General features: G+C 42.9%; 2 protein-coding genes across 9 annotated transcripts in view; one reads left to right on the top strand and one right to left on the bottom strand.

The window, feature by feature from the left end:
- Positions 1–2,660, bottom strand: part of LOC137437939 (transcription factor YY2) — an 83,060-nt gene extending 80,400 nt beyond the window's left edge. For 4 of the 8 annotated variants that reach the window (XM_068132708.2, XM_068132710.2, XM_078766765.1 and 1 more), the window contains exon 1: positions 1,830–2,647. In XM_068132708.2, the coding sequence (XP_067988809.1) occupies positions 1,830–2,430 (601 nt within the window). In that variant the 5' untranslated portion in view covers positions 2,431–2,647. Of the gene's footprint in view, positions 1–1,829 lie in introns of all 8 variants that reach the window. The other 4 variants (XM_068132707.2, XM_068132709.2, XM_068132711.2 and 1 more) reach the window with 2 other exon arrangements.
- Positions 2,661–3,681: 1,021 nt separating this feature from the next.
- Positions 3,682–17,460, top strand: LOC137437938 (sphingolipid delta(4)-desaturase DES1). The gene is made up of 3 exons (XM_068132705.2): positions 3,682–3,995; positions 15,096–15,838; positions 16,551–17,460. Exons 1-3 carry the CDS (start codon positions 3,914–3,916, stop codon positions 16,689–16,691), a joined length of 966 nt encoding a protein of 321 aa, XP_067988806.1. The 5' UTR covers positions 3,682–3,913; the 3' UTR covers positions 16,692–17,460.

Genomic DNA, 17,460 nt, shown 5'->3' with positions numbered 1-17,460 from the left:
CCCCCCCCCCCCCCCCGCCTTCCCACGCCTCCTCCCCCCAAGCCCTCTCCCTCCCACACATCTCCCTGCTCTCAAATGTTGTGTTTGTGTGCTTCCCCTTCTCTCCCCATCTTGTCTTCCGCTCCCTCTTTTTATATATTTTGTTTGTCTGGTTGATTTGTTTGTGAAGTAAATGTTAATTCTTTCACGAGCCTCGATTCAGTATACAAAAAAAAAAAAAAACTGCGCATGAGCCAAGGACTAGCGGTCTGGAATCTAAATTGAGCCCAGATAGTATCCGGCTTGTTTTTGAACGCAGTGACGTTTAAGGCCTCAACTAATTGTTGGGGGGAGTTTATTCCAGTCGTCGACTCCAAGCTGACTCAAGAAATGGCTTGTAACTTGCACATCATGCACATCTTGCATCATGTCACCCCTTCGACATCTATAATGGAGCCAATGCAGATGTCGTGTCTCCAGGCGCTTCTCGTATGATTGGCGACGTAGTTCAGGAACCAAGCGGGTTGCTCACCTTTGGACTCCATCTTATTTCCATCGGTCTTATGAATCTGCAATAAGAGATTTACGTATTCCAACAGGGGTTTGACCAGAATTGTGAAAATCACGGTTAGCATCCTCGGTGCAATGCAAGAGAAAGTTCTGTTAACGATCCCAAGTCTTTGGGTTACCTGTTAGGATTGTTGATGAAATGTGTTGGTGAAAGCTTAGGTCGGTTGATGATGACTCCCAGATCTTTTTCCGAATCAATTTCCTGCACTGCAGTATAGTATGGTTTAAATAGTAATTGTTTCTCGAGTTAAACCTCCACACATGCAGAACTTTGCACTTGTTCGCAGTGAAAGACAATTGCTCAGTGCTGGACAAATTCTGTGTCTTGTCCAAGTCATCTTGCAGCGATACAACTCGATTCATATTCATCACTTGTCCAAAGACTTTGGTGTCACAAGCGAAGATGTGCATGCAGTTTTTCAAAGATTTTGGGCAGGTCATTGATGAACGAATGAATTTCATTCATTGATGAACATGATAAAAACAGAGGTCCAAGGATGCTCCCTTAGGGAATGCCACTCCCAACTGGAGTCCACCTTGAGCTTGTCCCATTAATGATTACTCTCTGCTGTCTCCCCGTCAAGAATGCTGTAGTCTATCTGTGTAACTTCCCGTCTAAACCATATGTTGCTACCTTGTCGAGAGGTCATCCGTGAGGCTCTGCATCAAACGCTTTATGAAAATCCATGCGGAGCAAATCTACCAGATTCCCTTTGTCGAGAGGTGAAGTCATCTCCTCCAGTGCGCACAACAGTCTACTGGGCGTAAGCTCATGTTGACCGTCAACGAATAGGTGTTGGTTCGTGTGCAGCCACCCGGCTGCTGCTGGTTGCATCATTTCCAGTGGGCCTGTCTGCCGCTGATGGAATGCCTCTCCATAACCAGTTATCTGGTACTCATTTTGCCGACCTCGGAAGGAGGACAGGCTGAGTAAACCCCACCTGGCGTTAATTCAACGGGATTCAAACTCAGGACCTGAGGATCCCAAGCCCACCACCCTAACCATTAGGCCAACACCAGGTATCCGACTTACCTGTTACACGTCAAACAAATTGGGCGGTTGTTCTCTCCAGCCTTTCTTATGCATGGGAGTAAAGTTTGCTCTTTTCCAGTCTTGTGGTCATCTACATGTGCTCGTCTATGGTGAGGTTGTGCAGCAAAAGAAACACGTCTTGTTTTTAAGTTTAGAAGACAGAAAATAAAAATAAAAACAGTGCAGAAAAGACTAGACAGGCCATGAATGGCAAACACCCCGTTAAAGAAAATGACCCTTTGATTACCCGCAGCCCACACGGTGACTGAGAAGTCTCCTTCCGGCGTCTTGATCTGAACTTGCTTGTGGTCCCATTTGCTCGTCTTGCTGTTTTTATCAGCATCCACCACGGCAATAGTGCTGTGGGGTGCAGCCCGCTTTCCACCCAACACCTTCGACTTTTTGCTGGCCTTTTTAATCCCACAACTTTTGGAGGACAAGCCCCCGACAACAAATCCAAGCCTGGACGACGCCGGACACGCGGCCTGGCCCACCGGGGATACACAACCGGCCCCGGACGCGGAGCCAGACATGGGGGACCGTTCCGTGGGCCGGTACCCTCCGTCTTCTCCATCGTCATTGTCATTGTCCCCGGTAGGCACGGGAATAAGTATCTGATCGAGGCTCACGGCTTGCATCTCATCTCCGACGACTTCTTCCCGCGTCTGAACAAGAATCACCTCCTGGTGCGTCTCGGTCGGACCCGACAGCGGCCCGAAGGTCATCGGTTCGTCCAAATCACTTCCTTCCAGCGGAATCGTTACCACTTCGATCTCCTGTAACTCCACGATTTCGGCGGGGATCTCCACGCCATCCGCTGTAATGCAGATCGCTTCGCCCGACGCCATAGCAGCCCACGGCCCGCCACGCCGCCAACAGCAGCGACACGGGCGCGACGAGAGAACAAATATTGCTATAAACTATGCTGGATATAATGGTATTACTACTATTATCCAAACTGCAACGTCGGAGATGAACGGGTGCAGGGGGGAAATCTTTTGGCGGGATAAAGCCCTGTGGCCTAGCGCGGCCTAGCAAGCCCCAGATTCCTGGCGCGTTTACGTCACAACGTTACAATAATTTTGTCAAAAGATAACAGATTGTTTTTATTTTTAAACATTCTTAGAGTTTCTCACTACAACGCAGCAAAAATCACAACACATATAAACAAAGCGCATGGTAATACTTCAAGAAGAAAATTCGACAAAGGATGTACCATCTTGGCAAACAAAAAACATCGATATACACCCTAAAGCAGAGCGGACGAAACGTTTTGTTCTGGCGATCAAGTGAACGACGGGAAACACGTAAATGAAGAAAGAAAAGGAAAATAATTAAAAAGACAAAACAAATATATGAGGCAATGACCAACTCCAGAGCAAATTCGTTCATCATGGACTCCATCGATTACACCCCGCCAGAAAAGCGGAGTAGTGGTAATAGTGAAGAAGAAGTAGCAAATAGGAAATAGGATAAGTACGTAGTCGTCCGTTGGAAGTATTCGAGAGGTATGCACCTAAATCGCACAGACAGCTGTCGAACCTGGGTTACGAACCTCGACCCAGCTATGAACTGTCTGTCATCTTGGGGTGTGTTGCATCCATACCATAAGTTTGGCTGGTTGTCTATCTGCGTGTGTCGCAACTTTTCTCAGAGCTCGTCAAGTCAAACTTTCAGAGGTCCGGGAATGTTTTAGGGAAATAAAAAAAATTTTAAAGGAAATTTGCAATTTTTTTTATCGCTCTCCAGACTCCAGTGCCTAAGCCTTTGTAGCTAAGCCAAACATTAACCCATAAAGCGCGTCGGGTCACGATCGTGGCCGACACGCACAGATCGACATCGACCGGCCACTACCAAATTTGGTAATTATAATGGACGTGGCCATCCACTATTTGGATGCAAATGCATTTAAACTGACGTAAAGTCGTAAACCCAAATGCGTAGTGGATATGCTGAAAAAGTTCGACCATTTCAATGGGGCGGTTCTGAAATTTTTGAAAGAGTGGGAAATCCATTTATTATTTTGGATTACCTTAAGGCTCCTTCATGCACAGCAATCAAATCTGAGTGTGTGGCGTATATAGAGTCTCACGGCTCTGAAAACGCCGTAAAACTAATGAAGAAGAAGAAGAAGCAAAGGAAGAGGGGAAAAAAGTAACCGCTGCTTTGGTGGGCCGGCCGTTACATCATCCGGTTCTTCTTTCTCCAGCACGCCCATTCGCTAAGTTGAGGTGATTGCGGTGCTGTGAGGAGATTAACCGTTAAACTAGCGGGAATTCGGAATCAAACTTTCTCAACAGGCTGTTGTTCTAATAGTAATAGGTGCCAACCATGGGCGGCAGGGTATCTCGATCGGATTTCGAGTGGGTGTACACGGACGAGCCTCACGCTACCAGACGGACACAGATGCTTGGTGAGTTGTCCGGAGTGATCGTGGTTGTTTCTCTTCCGTTGACTTCTCTTCATTCCAGGCCCCTCACCGGCCGAGCCACTTATCTGGGCAACGGCGCAGATTTTGCCCCAATAATCACTTTTTCCGTGTCTGCGGAGCAGCTCATTATTCATGAAGGCTGCTCCATTGCTCGACGCCGCAGCCTTGGTCATGACAGGAATTTAAATTGGGAATGCCTACGAGAACTAGGATAACCTCGCTACTAATGTAATGGTTGAAAGATTATGGTGTGGCGGACACATTGTCATTGTCAGTGAGCAATAATTCCGCGCACCAGCGGCCAGCGGGTGGCGCGAGCGTCCGGGCGTGGAAGCGCAGCTCGGGCCACCGGCCACGCCCGGAGCGAAGGCGTCACGAGGCGCAGGGTGGAGCTGAGGACATGCCCCGCATTTCGGCCGACCGGCCACGCCCGGGGGAAAGGCGTGGCCTCGGGGCATATATGCGGGCTCGAGCCTAGTGCTTACGTGCGAGCTGTTAATAAAGCATTTCAGTTTGTACAACGCGTTGTGGCCTACCTTCTTGGCAAACGAATCGTGTGTGCACAGCACCACAATGGCGTACAACAGCGGTACCCAACCCATCTTAACATCCATCATCCAAGGGATGGCGTACTCCTTGATGCAACACCCCGCGTGCGAAACACCAATGGGATGGTTTATCAGGTCGGGAATCACCAATGGGACGGTTTATCGGGTCGGGAATCACGAATGGGATGGTTTATCAGGTCGGGAATCACCAATGGGACGGTTTATCGGGTCGGGAATCACGAATGGGACGGTTTATCACTATCAGGTCGGGAATCACCAATGGGATGGTTTATCAGGTCGTGAATCACCAATGGGATGGTTTATCAGGTCGGGAATCACCAATGGGACGGTTTATCGGGTCGGGAATCGCCAATGGGATGGTTTATCGGGTCGGGAATCGCCAATGGGATGGTTTATCAGGTCTGGAACAAGTCCTGAAACTATTTACTCGGAGTTTGATAAATGTTGGGAAAAGGACAAACGTTACAACCCTGTTTGTACGAAGACACATCTTATGTAATGTTAATGTGATATGCTCATTGCTTACTTTTCCTGAGAGATCAATACAGTATTGATGTCTTTTCCTACAAATGTTGTAATTTTATTTTTGCACATTACCTGTGTGTTTCCACCCTCAAGGTACTGGTAACATTCTTCTAAGACAATGTGGGTATCTACGTTTTCAAGAGTTGCAGGTTCAGACGCTACCTGTACACAAAGCGTCGTGCACGTATTGTCCGAAGTACCTACGATTGGTGTTGAAAATGTTCCCATTTTGCCCATCTTGACTTGAGGCTGAGCAAAGCCAGGTCCAAGCATTTATTCCTGTTGCGTGAAACATCCTGCAAGCAATGCTGATGGAAAACAGAAATACAATCATCATGCAACTCAAATTTGGCAGCACTCGGACTTGTGGGTCTGGAGAAGATTTTTGAAGGAATTTACCAAGTCTGCCATTTTGGCCGACTTAGTCACGTGACTGGAACGAGCTTTGCAACTCCCGTCACCAGTAATAGACTACAGGGCATGTAGTCAAAATCCCTTCAGAAAGTGCTTTTTGTGGTCTCCACATTGGAACTACATATATTATGTCTTAAAATAAAGGTATTGCATGTCTTATCAATATCCCCTTTGTTCCCACGCTCAAAAGTGGAGCATTAATTAGTAATTCCCACCTAAAAATAATGCGTCAAACAAGTAGTGCCTTTTAAAAGGGAACAAGTGAGAGCAACAGATATGCTGTTTAAAATGGTTTCTTTACACATTATGATCCTCATTATGGCCCAACATTTACAGGAATTGTTCAAAATTTATTATTTTAATTATTGTCCCCAAAAATAACGTTCACTCGATTTATTTTTTAAAAAATACCACACGGTTGATGAATACGTGGAAAATAACAAAACTGAACTGATATTTTTTTCCTTCTAACAACCGTGTATTTTCATGTTTATCATGAGATCTTTTCATTCAAGCACAAAAAAATTCCCAAATCTTTTTCATGTAGACTACACATTTAGGGACTACACATTTACGATTCATGTAGACTACACAAATCACAACATTTGGGACTGACCTGACCCAATTTCATAGGCCTCCCTACGTGATTGTACATGCAATTTTCTCATTCGTGATGTATTTGTAGGCTACTTTTAAACTTACCGGGTGATCGGGTGACATTCTGATGCTTCTGTTTAGCAGTTTGGGCACGTTTTTGCTTGGTAGAATCGGTGAAATACCGGTAACGCACTGCGTGGCAACCCCCAGTTTCAGGGACCGGCAATGCACTTTCACATGCGCTGCGGTGTAGACCATGATCGCGGACGAAAGACCTCGCTAAGTCGGCCTGGTTTCCCACCAAATCGCTCCAAATATCTACAGCACTCAAGAATGTTCTCCACCTTTTTTCGGTAAATGGCACAATATCACCACCGGCACCTGGAACATGTGCATAACACCTATTTTTTTACACAAAATTTGACACCAACTGATGCCATTTTCACGGATACTTTTCACCAAACAACATCTGTTTACACACGTGACCCGCTATTCGCCGTACCGCAGCACTCTCGTACGATGTTGCTGATTGGCTCCTTTTGCTATATGAGGCCCATGTTGATATTTTCCGGACCAATCGCATAAATGAAAAATCGCAGCAACGTTGATAAATGAAACGTACAATTTGATTGGATAAATATCGAGATCGTGATAATTATTTTACCGACGAAATATTAGTTATTCTAACCTAAAATTCGACAAAATGCTCCAACCGATGACGCGGGAATATGAACGATAATTCATAAAAAATATTTAACTTAATTATAAAATAAGTTTTATTTAGTCGGGAGATGGAGACCACAAGACAAGCTCTTAGGACCACATGCCCTATCGTCTATAAGGAGCAGAACCTTGCTGCCAAATTTCAGCCCGATTGGCCCAGCGGTTTAGCCGGAGAAGTCCAAATAGGAGATGAACAGATGGTGCACGATGACAATACCATATCTGGAATTCCATTTCCGGATAAGCTAAAAATCTCCATGGGTAGGTGCTCTTTGCTGAAAGTTTTGTCAACTGCTCATGCGGGTATGGAGAAAACGAATTTTAAAAGGGAGGGCCTTGGCCGAGGTTCCATGACATGGTCATGGATGGTTGTGGACACCCATTAGTTTTAACGATTTAAATGGTCGAAACAATTTTCATAAATTATTCCAGTAACGCATAATTGTCCCCCGTCGCACAGCGTAGCAAAAGGGGGACTATGGCTTTCCCCTCCGTCCGTCCGTCCGTGCGTGCATGCGTGCGGGAGTGCGTGCGTGCGTAAGCGAAGGACCGCATTCAAATTTGATGTGTGGGTGCAACCCACGTCAAAATCCAAGATGGCCGCCGCCATGTATGTCTGATGCCATGTATGTCTGAACCTTGTGAGATGAATATCTTGAAAAATAAGCGAAGTGCCAACTTCTAATCTGGTGTGTGGGTGTATCTAGGCATAAGGAAGAACGCGTTTTAAAAATTGGGTCGCCACGTCAAAATCCAAGATGGCCGCCGCCATGTATGTCTGAACCTTGTGAGATGAATATCTTGAAAAATAAGCGAAGTGCCAACTTCTAATCTGGTGTGTGGGTGTATCTAGGCATAAGGAAGAACGCTATTGAAAATTGGGTCGCCACGTCAAAATACAAGATGGCCGCCACCATATATATGTCTGAACCTTGTGAGCGAAATATCGCGAAAAATAAGCGAAGTACCAACTTCTAATCTGGTGTGTGGGTGTATCTAGGCACAAGGAAGGACGCTGTTAAAAATTGGGTCGCCACGTCAAAATCCAAGATGACCGCCACCATATATATGTCTGAAACTTGTGAGCGAAATATCTCGAAAAATGTAATGTAAACTCCACTCGTGTATAGGATACCACTAATATAAACTCCCAGTCTTGGATAGGATACCACTAATATAAACTCCAGTCTTGGATAGGATACCTCTAATATAAGCTCCCAGTGTTGGAGAGGATACCACGAATGTAAACTGCAGTCTTGGATAGGATACCACGAATGTAAACTCCAGTCTTGGATAGGATACCACGAATGTAAACTCCAGTCTTGGATAGGATACCTCTAATATAAACTCCAGTCTTGGATAGGATACCACGAATGTAAACTCCACTCATGTGTAGGATACCACTAATATAAACTCCAGTCTTGGATAGGATACCACAAATGTAAACTCCAGTCTTGGATAGGATACCACTAATATAAACTCCTGTCTTGGATAGGATACCACTAATATAAACTCCAGTCTTGGAAAGGATACCACTAATGTAAACTCCACTCATACATATAGGATACCACTAATATAAACTCCAGTCTTGGATAGGATACCACTAATATAAACTCCAGTCTTGGATAGGATACCACTAATATAAACTCCTGTCTTGGATAGGATACCACTAATATAAACTCCAGTCTTGGATAGGATACCACTAATGTAAACTCCACTCATACATATAGGATACCACTAATATAAACTCCAGTCTTGGATAGGATACCACGAATGTAAACTCCACTCGTGTATAGAATACCACTAATGTAAACTCCACTCGTGTATAGGATACCACTAATGTAAACTCCACTCGTGTATAGGATACCACTAATATAAACTCCAGTCTTGGATAGGATACCACGAATGTAAACTCCACTCGTGTGTAGGATACCACTATTATAAACTCCAGTCTTGGATAGGATACCTCTAATATAAACTCCCAGTCTTGGAGAGGATACCTCGAATATAAACTCCAGTCTTGGATAGGATACCACTAATGTAAACTCCAGTCTTGTAAAGGATACCACGAATGTAAACTCCAGTCTTGGATAGGATACCACGAATGTAAACTCCCAGTCTTGGAGAGGATACCTCCAATATAAACTCCAGTCTTGGATAGGATACCACTAATATAAACTCCAGTCTTGGATAGGATACCTCGAATATAAACTCCCAGTCTTGGAGAGGATACCTCCAATATAAACTCCAGTCTTGGATAGGATACCACTAATATAAACTCCCAGTCTTGGAGAGGATACCTCTAATATAAACTCCAGTCTTGGATAGGATACCACTAATGTAAACTCCAGTCTTGGAGAGGATACCACTAATGTAAACTCCAGTCTTGGAGAGGATACCTCTAATATAAACTCCCAGTCTTGGATAGGATACCTCTAATATAAACTCCCAGTCTTGGAGAGGATACCTCGAATGTAAACTCCCAGTCTTGGAGAGGATACCTCCAATATAAACTCCAGTCTTGGATAGGATACCACTAATATAAACTCCCAGTCTTGGAGAGGATACCTCTAATATAAACTCCAGTCTTGGATAGGATACCACTAATGTAAACTCCAGTCTTGGATAGGATACCTCTAATATAAACTCCAGTCTTGGATAGGATACCTCCAATATAAACTCCCAGTCTTGGAGAGGATACCTCTAATATAAACTCCCAGTCTTGGAGAGGATACCTCGAATGTAAACTCCCAGTCTTGGATAGGATACCTCGAATATAAACTCCAGTCTTGGAGAGGATACCTCTAATATAAACTCCCAGTCTTGGAGAGGATACCACTAATGTAAACTCCAGTCTTGGATAGGATACCACGAATGTAAACTCCACTCGTGTATAGGATACCACAAATGTAAATTCCCAGTCTTGGATAGGATACCACTAATGTAAACTCCAGTCTTGGATAGGATACCTCTAATGTAAACTCCAGTCTTGGATAGGATACCTCTAATGTAAACTCCAGTCTTGGATAGGATACCTCTAATGTAAACTCCAGTCTTGGATAGGATACCACGAATGTAAACTCCACTCGTGTATAGGATACCACGAATGTAAACTGCAGTCTTGGATAGGATACCTCTCATATAAACTCCAGTCTTGGATAGGATACCTCTAATGTAAACTCCAGTCTTGGATAGGATACCTCTAATATAAACTCCCAGTCTTGGATAGGATACCTCTAATATAAACTCCAGTCTTGGAGAGGATAACTCTAATATAAACTCCCAGTCTTGGAGAGGATACCACTAATGTAAACTCCAGTCTTGGATAGCATACCACGAATGTAAACTCCAGTCTTGGATGGGATACCACGAATGTAAACTCCACTCGTGTATAGGATACCTCTAATGTAAACTCCAGTCTTGGATAGGATACCTCTAATGTAAACTCCAGTCTTGGATAGGATACCACGAATGTAAACTCCAGTCTTGGATAGGATACCACGAATGTAAACTCCCAGTCTTGGATAGGATACCACTAATGTAAACTCCAGTCTTGGATAGGATACCTCTAATGTAAACTCCAGTCTTGGATAGGATACCACGAATGTAAACTCCCAGTCTTGGATAGGATACCTCTAATATAAACTCCAGTCTTGGAGAGGATAACTCTAATATAAACTCCCAGTCTTGGAGAGGATACCTGTTATATAAACTCCAGTCTTGGATAGGATAACTCTAATGTAAACTCCCAGTCTTGGATAGGATACCTGTAATATAAACTCCAGTCTTGGATAGGATACCTCTAATATAAACTCCAGTCTTGGAGAGGATAACTCTAATGTAAACTCCCAGTCTTGGATAGGATACCTCTAATGTAAACTCCAGTCTTGGATAGGATACCTCTAATATAAACTCCAGTCTTGGAGAGGATAACTCTAATATAAACTCCCAGTCTTGGAGAGGATACCTGTAATATAAACTCCAGTCTTGGATAGGATAACTCTAATGTAAACTCCCAGTCTTGGATAGGACAACTCCAATGTAAACTCCCAGTCTTGGATAGGATAACTCTAATGTAAACTCCCAGTCTTGGATAGGATACCTCTAATGTAAACTCCAGTCTTGGATAGGATAACTCTAATATAAACTCCCAGTCTTGGAGAGGATACCTGTAATATAAACTCCCAGTCTTGGAGAGGATACCTCTAATGTAAACTCCAGTCTTGGATAGGATAACTCTAATGTAAACTCCAGTCTTGGATAGGATACCTGTAATATAAACTCCCAGTCTTGGAGAGGATACCTCTAATGTAAACTCCAGTCTTGGATAGGATAACTCTAATGTAAACTCCAGTCTTGGATAGGATAACTCTAATATAAACTCCCAGTCTTGGAGAGGATACCTCTAATGTAAACTCCAGTCTTGGATAGGATAACTCTAATGTAAACTCCAGTCTTGGATAGGATAACTCTAATATAAACTCCCAGTCTTGGAGAGGATACCTGTAATATAAACTCCAGTCTTGGAGAGGATACCTGTAATATAAACTCCCAGTCTTGGAGAGGATACCTCTAATGTAAACTCCAGTCTTGGATAGGATACCTCCAATATAAACTCCCAGTCTTGGAGAGGATACCTGTAATATAAACTCCCAGTCTTGGAGAGGATACCTGTAATATAAACTCCCAGTCTTGGAGAGGATACCTGTAATATAAACTCCCAGTCTTGGAGAGGATAACTCTAATATAAACTCCCAGTCTTGGAGAGGATACCTGTAATATAAACTCCCAGTCTTGGAGAGGATACCTCTAATATAAACTCCCAGTCTTGGATAGGATACCTCTAATATAAACTCCCAGTCTTGGAGAGGATAACTCTAATATAAACTCCCAGTCTTGGAGAGGATACCTGTAATATAAACTCCCAGTCTTGGAGAGGATACCTGTAATATAAACTCCCAGTCTTGGAGAGGATAACTCTAATGTAAACTCCAGTCTTGGATAGGATAACTCTAATATAAACTCCCAGTCTTGGAGAGGATACCTGTAATATAAACTCCCAGTCTTGGAGAGGATACCTCTAATATAAACTCCCAGTCTTGGATAGGATACCTCTAATATAAACTCCCAGTCTTGGAGAGGATAACTCTAATATAAACTCCCAGTCTTGGAGAGGATAACTCTAATATAAACTCCCAGTCTTGGAGAGGATACCTGTAATATAAACTCCCAGTCTTGGAGAGGATAACTCTAATGTAAACTCCAGTCTTGGATAGGATAACTCTAATATAAACTCCCAGTCTTGGAGAGGATACCTGTAATATAAACTCCCAGTCTTGGAGAGGATACCTCTAATGTAAACTCCAGTCTTGGAGAGGATACCTGTAATATAAACTCCCAGTCTTGGAGAGGATACCACTAATGTAAACTCCAGTCTTGGATAGGATACCACTAATGTAAACTCCAGTCTTGGATAGGATACCACTAATGTAAACTCCAGTCTTGGATAGGATACCACTAATGTAAACTCCAGTCATGTGTGGGATACCTCCAATGTAAACTCCAGTCATGTGTGGGATACCTCCAATGTAAACTCCAGTCGTTTATGGGACGCTACTGTAAACTCGAGCCTTGTGTCGGCCTCCAGCCATGTGATGGTTATCTGCGTGTGAGTCCTGACAATCGATGTCTTGTTTTATATACTGTACAGTTCGATTTCTGTGATGCTGTTTTTATCATCCATGTCTATTTACTCTCTCTCTCTTTTGACCCAGTGTTTGTGTGAGAGAAGCTGATGCTGTTAACTGCAGGGTATTTGCTGTTTTGAGCTGTCTGTGTGAACAAATAGTACACACGGATAGGTTTGTGTACTCGCTCAACTCATTGAGATTATAATGCGTGCTTTTGAGGCCTGTTGACATACATATCACTCGCCTGCATGTAGTAGATGAAGTACAACTACAGAAGGTGTCTGTTGCTGTGAATTTTTTTTCATGTTAGCATGAATTGACTTTTGCAGATATAAATTGGCTTCATGGTAATACGTTGCGTCCAAGCAAATATCATTTGAATGTTTTACCACACATGGTTTGATATTTGAATGAACATGAGAGTAAATGGGAACTCCTCTTCTGTATTGGCGATTAATTAATGTACAGTGCATTCAGAAAGTATTCAGACCCCTTCACTTTGTTCACATTTTGTTATGTTGCAGCCTTATGCTGAAATCGTTTAAATTCATTTTTTCCTCATCAATCTAGACTCAATACCCCATAATGACAAAGAGAAAACAGGATTTTAGAAAGTTTTGCAAATTTATTAAAAAGAAAAAACTGAAATATCACATTGACATAAGTATTCATACCCTTTGCTATGACACTTGAAATTTAGCTCAGGTGCCTCCCATTTCTCTTGATCATCTTTGAGATGTTTCTACACCTTGATTGGAGTCCACCTGTGGTAAATTCAATTGATTGGACATGATTTGGACAGGCACACACCTGTCTATATAAGGTCTCGCAGCTGACAATGCATATCAGAGCAAAAACCAAGCCATGAGGTCGAAGGAACTGCCTGCAGAGCTCATAGACAGGATTGTGTCGAGGCACAGATTTGGGGAAGCCTACAAAAAAAATTCTGCTGCATTGAAGGTTCCCAAGAGCACAGTGGCTTCCATAATTCCTAAATGGAAGAAGTTTGGAACAATCAGGACGCTTCCTAGAGTTGGCCGCCCGGCCAAACAGCAATCGGGGGAGAAGGGCCTTGGTAAGAGAGGTGACCAAGAACCCGATGGTCACTCTGGCTGAGCTCCAGAGATCCTGTGTGGAGATGGGAGAAACTTCCAGAAGGACAACCATCACTGCAGCATCCCACCGATCTGGGCTTTATGGCAGAGTGACCAGACGGAAGCCAAACAGTTCCATCTTGGTTTCATCAGACCACAGAATCTTGTTTCTCACAGTCTGAGAGTCCTTTTGGTGCTTTTTTGCAAACTCCAATCGGGCTTTCATGTGTCTTTCACTGAGAGGCTTCCGTCTGGCCACTCTGCCATAAAGCCCAGATTGGTGGAATGTTGCAGTGATTGTTGTCCTTCTGGAAGTTTCTCCCCTCTCCACACAGGATCTCTGGAGCTCAGCCAGAGTGACCATCGGGGTCTTGGTCACCTTTCTTACCAAGGCCCTTCTCCCCCGATTGCTGTTAGGCCAGGCGGCCAGCTCAAGGAAGAGTCCTGGTTGTTCCAAACTTCTTCCATTTAGGAATTATGGAGGCCACTGTGCTCTTGGGAACCTTCAATGCAGCAGATTTTTTTTTTGTAGGCTTCCCCAGATCTGTGCCTCGACACAATCCTGTCTCTGAGCTCTGCAGGCAGTTCCTTCGACCTCATGGCTTGGTTTTTGTTCTGATATGCATTATCAGCTGCGAGACCTTATATAGACAGGTGTGTGCCTTTCCAAATCATGTCCAATCAATTGAATTTACCATAGGTGGACTCCAATCAAGGTGTAGAAACATCTCAAAGATGATCAAGAGAAATGGGAGGCACCTGAGCTAAATTTCAAGTGTCATAGCAAAGGGTATGAATACTTATGTCAATGTGATATTTCATGATTGCAGAAGAAGGTGATATTTTGATACATTGCAATGTGATATTTCATAGCAACTGCTTGATTATTTGCAATGCAACATAACAAAATGTGAAAAAAGTGAAGGGGTCTGAATACTTTCTGAATGCACTGTACATAATTTGCCTCGTAGTTTGTGAATGTTCTACTTTGTCCTGGGAAGCGCCTGGAAGGGAGAAAAGATGGGGAAGGTGGGAGTTTACTGTGAAATAACTAGAGAACAAATTTTCATTACCACCGCCAACGATGGTGGGCGGAAGTTGTGTTTTCACCCTTGTCTGTCTGTTTTTCTGTGAGCAGGATATCTCAAAATGTTGTGTACAGATTATTACCAAACTTGCTGGATGAGTTGGTTTTGGTGACGAGAACAAACCAATTAGATTTTAGTTCAGGTTCAGATCCAGATACGGCCTATCAGTGGAATATAAATCGTAAAATGTTAAGCCTGGCAGAGAGGTATGCTCCCTACCAAGTGCCGTTCTAGTTTCCTTTGCAACAAACAAACAACAACAGGCATTTTAAGGCCATTTTCTCTGCAAGAGCGGGGGTTTGCACTGTTTCAAAATGAAGTATGAAATGCCTTTTTATGTGAAATACTAATATCCAATTGCTTTGTTTTTGTTTCATTTCAGCCAAATATCCTCAGATTAAACAGCTAATGGGGCCAAATCCTCATCTCAAATGGATCATGATGATGATGGTGGCAGCGCAGCTCATTGCTTTCTATCTCGTGAAGGACCTGCAGTGGAAGTGGGTAATCTTTTGGTCGTATGTTTTTGGTGGCTGCATAAATCATTCGATGACATTGGCTATACACGAGATATCACACAACGCAGCGTTTGGAGGCTCGCGCATTCTCTGGAACCGCTGGTACGGAATGTTTGGGAATTTACCCATTGGCTTGCCGTACTCCATTTCCTTCAAGAAGTACCATCTTGATCACCACCGCTACCTGGGAGATGATGGAATCGATGTTGACATCCCTACTGAATTTGAGGGATGGTTATTTTGTACCACGATCCGCAAACTGGTGTGGATTTTGTTGCAACCTCTCTTTTACGCTATCCGCCCACTCTACATCAACCCAAAGGCGATTACTGACATGGAGCTCATCAACGGAGCCATCCAGCTCACCTTCAATCTCGCCATTTATTATCTCTGGGGTCCCAAACCGGTAGTGTACATGATTGCCGGCTCGCTGCTTTGCATGGGCCTGCATCCAATTTCGGGACATTTCATTGCCGAGCATTACATGTTCTTGAAGGGCCATGAGACGTACTCCTACTATGGACCTCTCAATCTGCTGACTTTCAATGTCGGCTACCATATGGAGCACCATGATTTTCCCAGCATCTCTGGCTGCAACCTGCAGAAAGTTTGTATATTCTCTCTTGTGATTTGCTAAATTTTATTGTATTTTTAAATTTTGCAGTTCTTGGAATTTTTAATTCTGCCACATAAGGTAGATAGAGGTTGTGTTTTCATTCCTGTCTGTTTGTCTGAGCAGAATATCTCAAAAGGTTATGGATGGATTTGAATGAAACTTGGTGGACAGGTTGCGTGTGTGACATGAATTAAATGATTAGATTTTGGTGAAGATCCTGATCTGAGATAGATATTTTTTGAGTGATTCTTCACCATTGATCAGGCCAAAAACAATATATAGCCCAATATCTAAAAATGTTGTGGACGGGTTATGACAAAACTTAGTGGACGAGTTGGATGGGTGACGAGAACAAGCAATTATATTTTGTTTAAGGTCCTGATGCAGATACGGCCTATCAGTGGGATACAAAACGTAAACTGTTTCGCCTGGCAGATGTATGCACTCTACCACGTGCCGTTCTAGTATTTGCTGCCTTTATCTATGGATATATTTCAAATCTGAGCTTTGGTTGTTTATGAAAGGTGGATTGGTTTTGCACATTTACTGCTTGATTATTTGCAATTGCCCAAGTACCACCCCACCATCCATGGACTGGTGGTTTGCATCAACAGGGTCATTATGTCACATATTGCCTTTTTGTTCACCCATTTGCCAATCCTTCAAGATGTTTAACATGAATTTTGTCTTTTTCATCTCATAGGTTCGTCAGATTGCTCCAGAGTATTATAACAACCTGCCGCATCACAACTCGTGGGTGAAGGTTTTGTGGGACTTTATCACGGACGACTCAATCGGGCCGTACTCTCGCGTCAAGCGCTTGTCCAATATTAAGAAAGATTAGTTCACAGATTGCTGTTAAGCCCGTAATACTTAGAAGCCGATGAAATTTTTTTCCATGATCTTATTTAATTTGCCTCTATTCGTATCCTTGTTACTGATATTGGTTACTGTTATTGGTTACTGATGATGCTTACCTGTGGTATTTTGCTTTGAACGCTAGGCATTGTGCACATAAATGAAGGATTGATCTGTAACACTCGTTGAATCTCCTTTTCAGTTTGAAAAGCAATGGGTGGAAAGACTTAAAATCACCTTCGCATGTTTTTTGAAATGCACAAACGCGTGGCTATATAAATGAAATGTGCAGCCCAAGTCAGGAGCTTTCCTTTGTTTGGCTGAATCCTGGACTCCTCTGAAAATTTAACATGAACTCTACCAAGAAGAACAGTAGTTGAGCTCTTCACGAGTGTTTCAGTTGTAATTGGATATGTCTTATTTTTCCTTGTATTTCCGTTTTTCATTTTGACATCTGCAAAATGTTTGAAATTCTTTAATCAAAATTCTCTAATTTCCTAGAATATAAAAGTGCAATAGTTAAAATATTAAATTTCACAGTAAATGTAGTCCAGGTGTATTTATCTTCCAAGAAATTTTGCACTAAACTTTGAACCACCGCGACATTAAATGTTTTGACACGTTTAATTATTTTCTTCTTGATTTGTGCTGATTTATATACATTTAAATCCGAGTGAGTTTAAAACAAGCCAAGGTCAATAGTTGAGTTATAAACAATAACAATAATAATAATAATAAAAGACTTTAAAAAAGCA

The sequence above is a fragment of the Myxine glutinosa genome, chromosome 12 (genome assembly GCF_964187855.1).
Source record: "Myxine glutinosa chromosome 12, kmMyxGlut1.1, whole genome shotgun sequence".
In the NCBI taxonomy this organism is placed as follows: domain Eukaryota; kingdom Metazoa; phylum Chordata; class Myxini; order Myxiniformes; family Myxinidae; genus Myxine; species Myxine glutinosa.
This window is presented reverse-complemented; position numbering and strand designations above follow the sequence as displayed.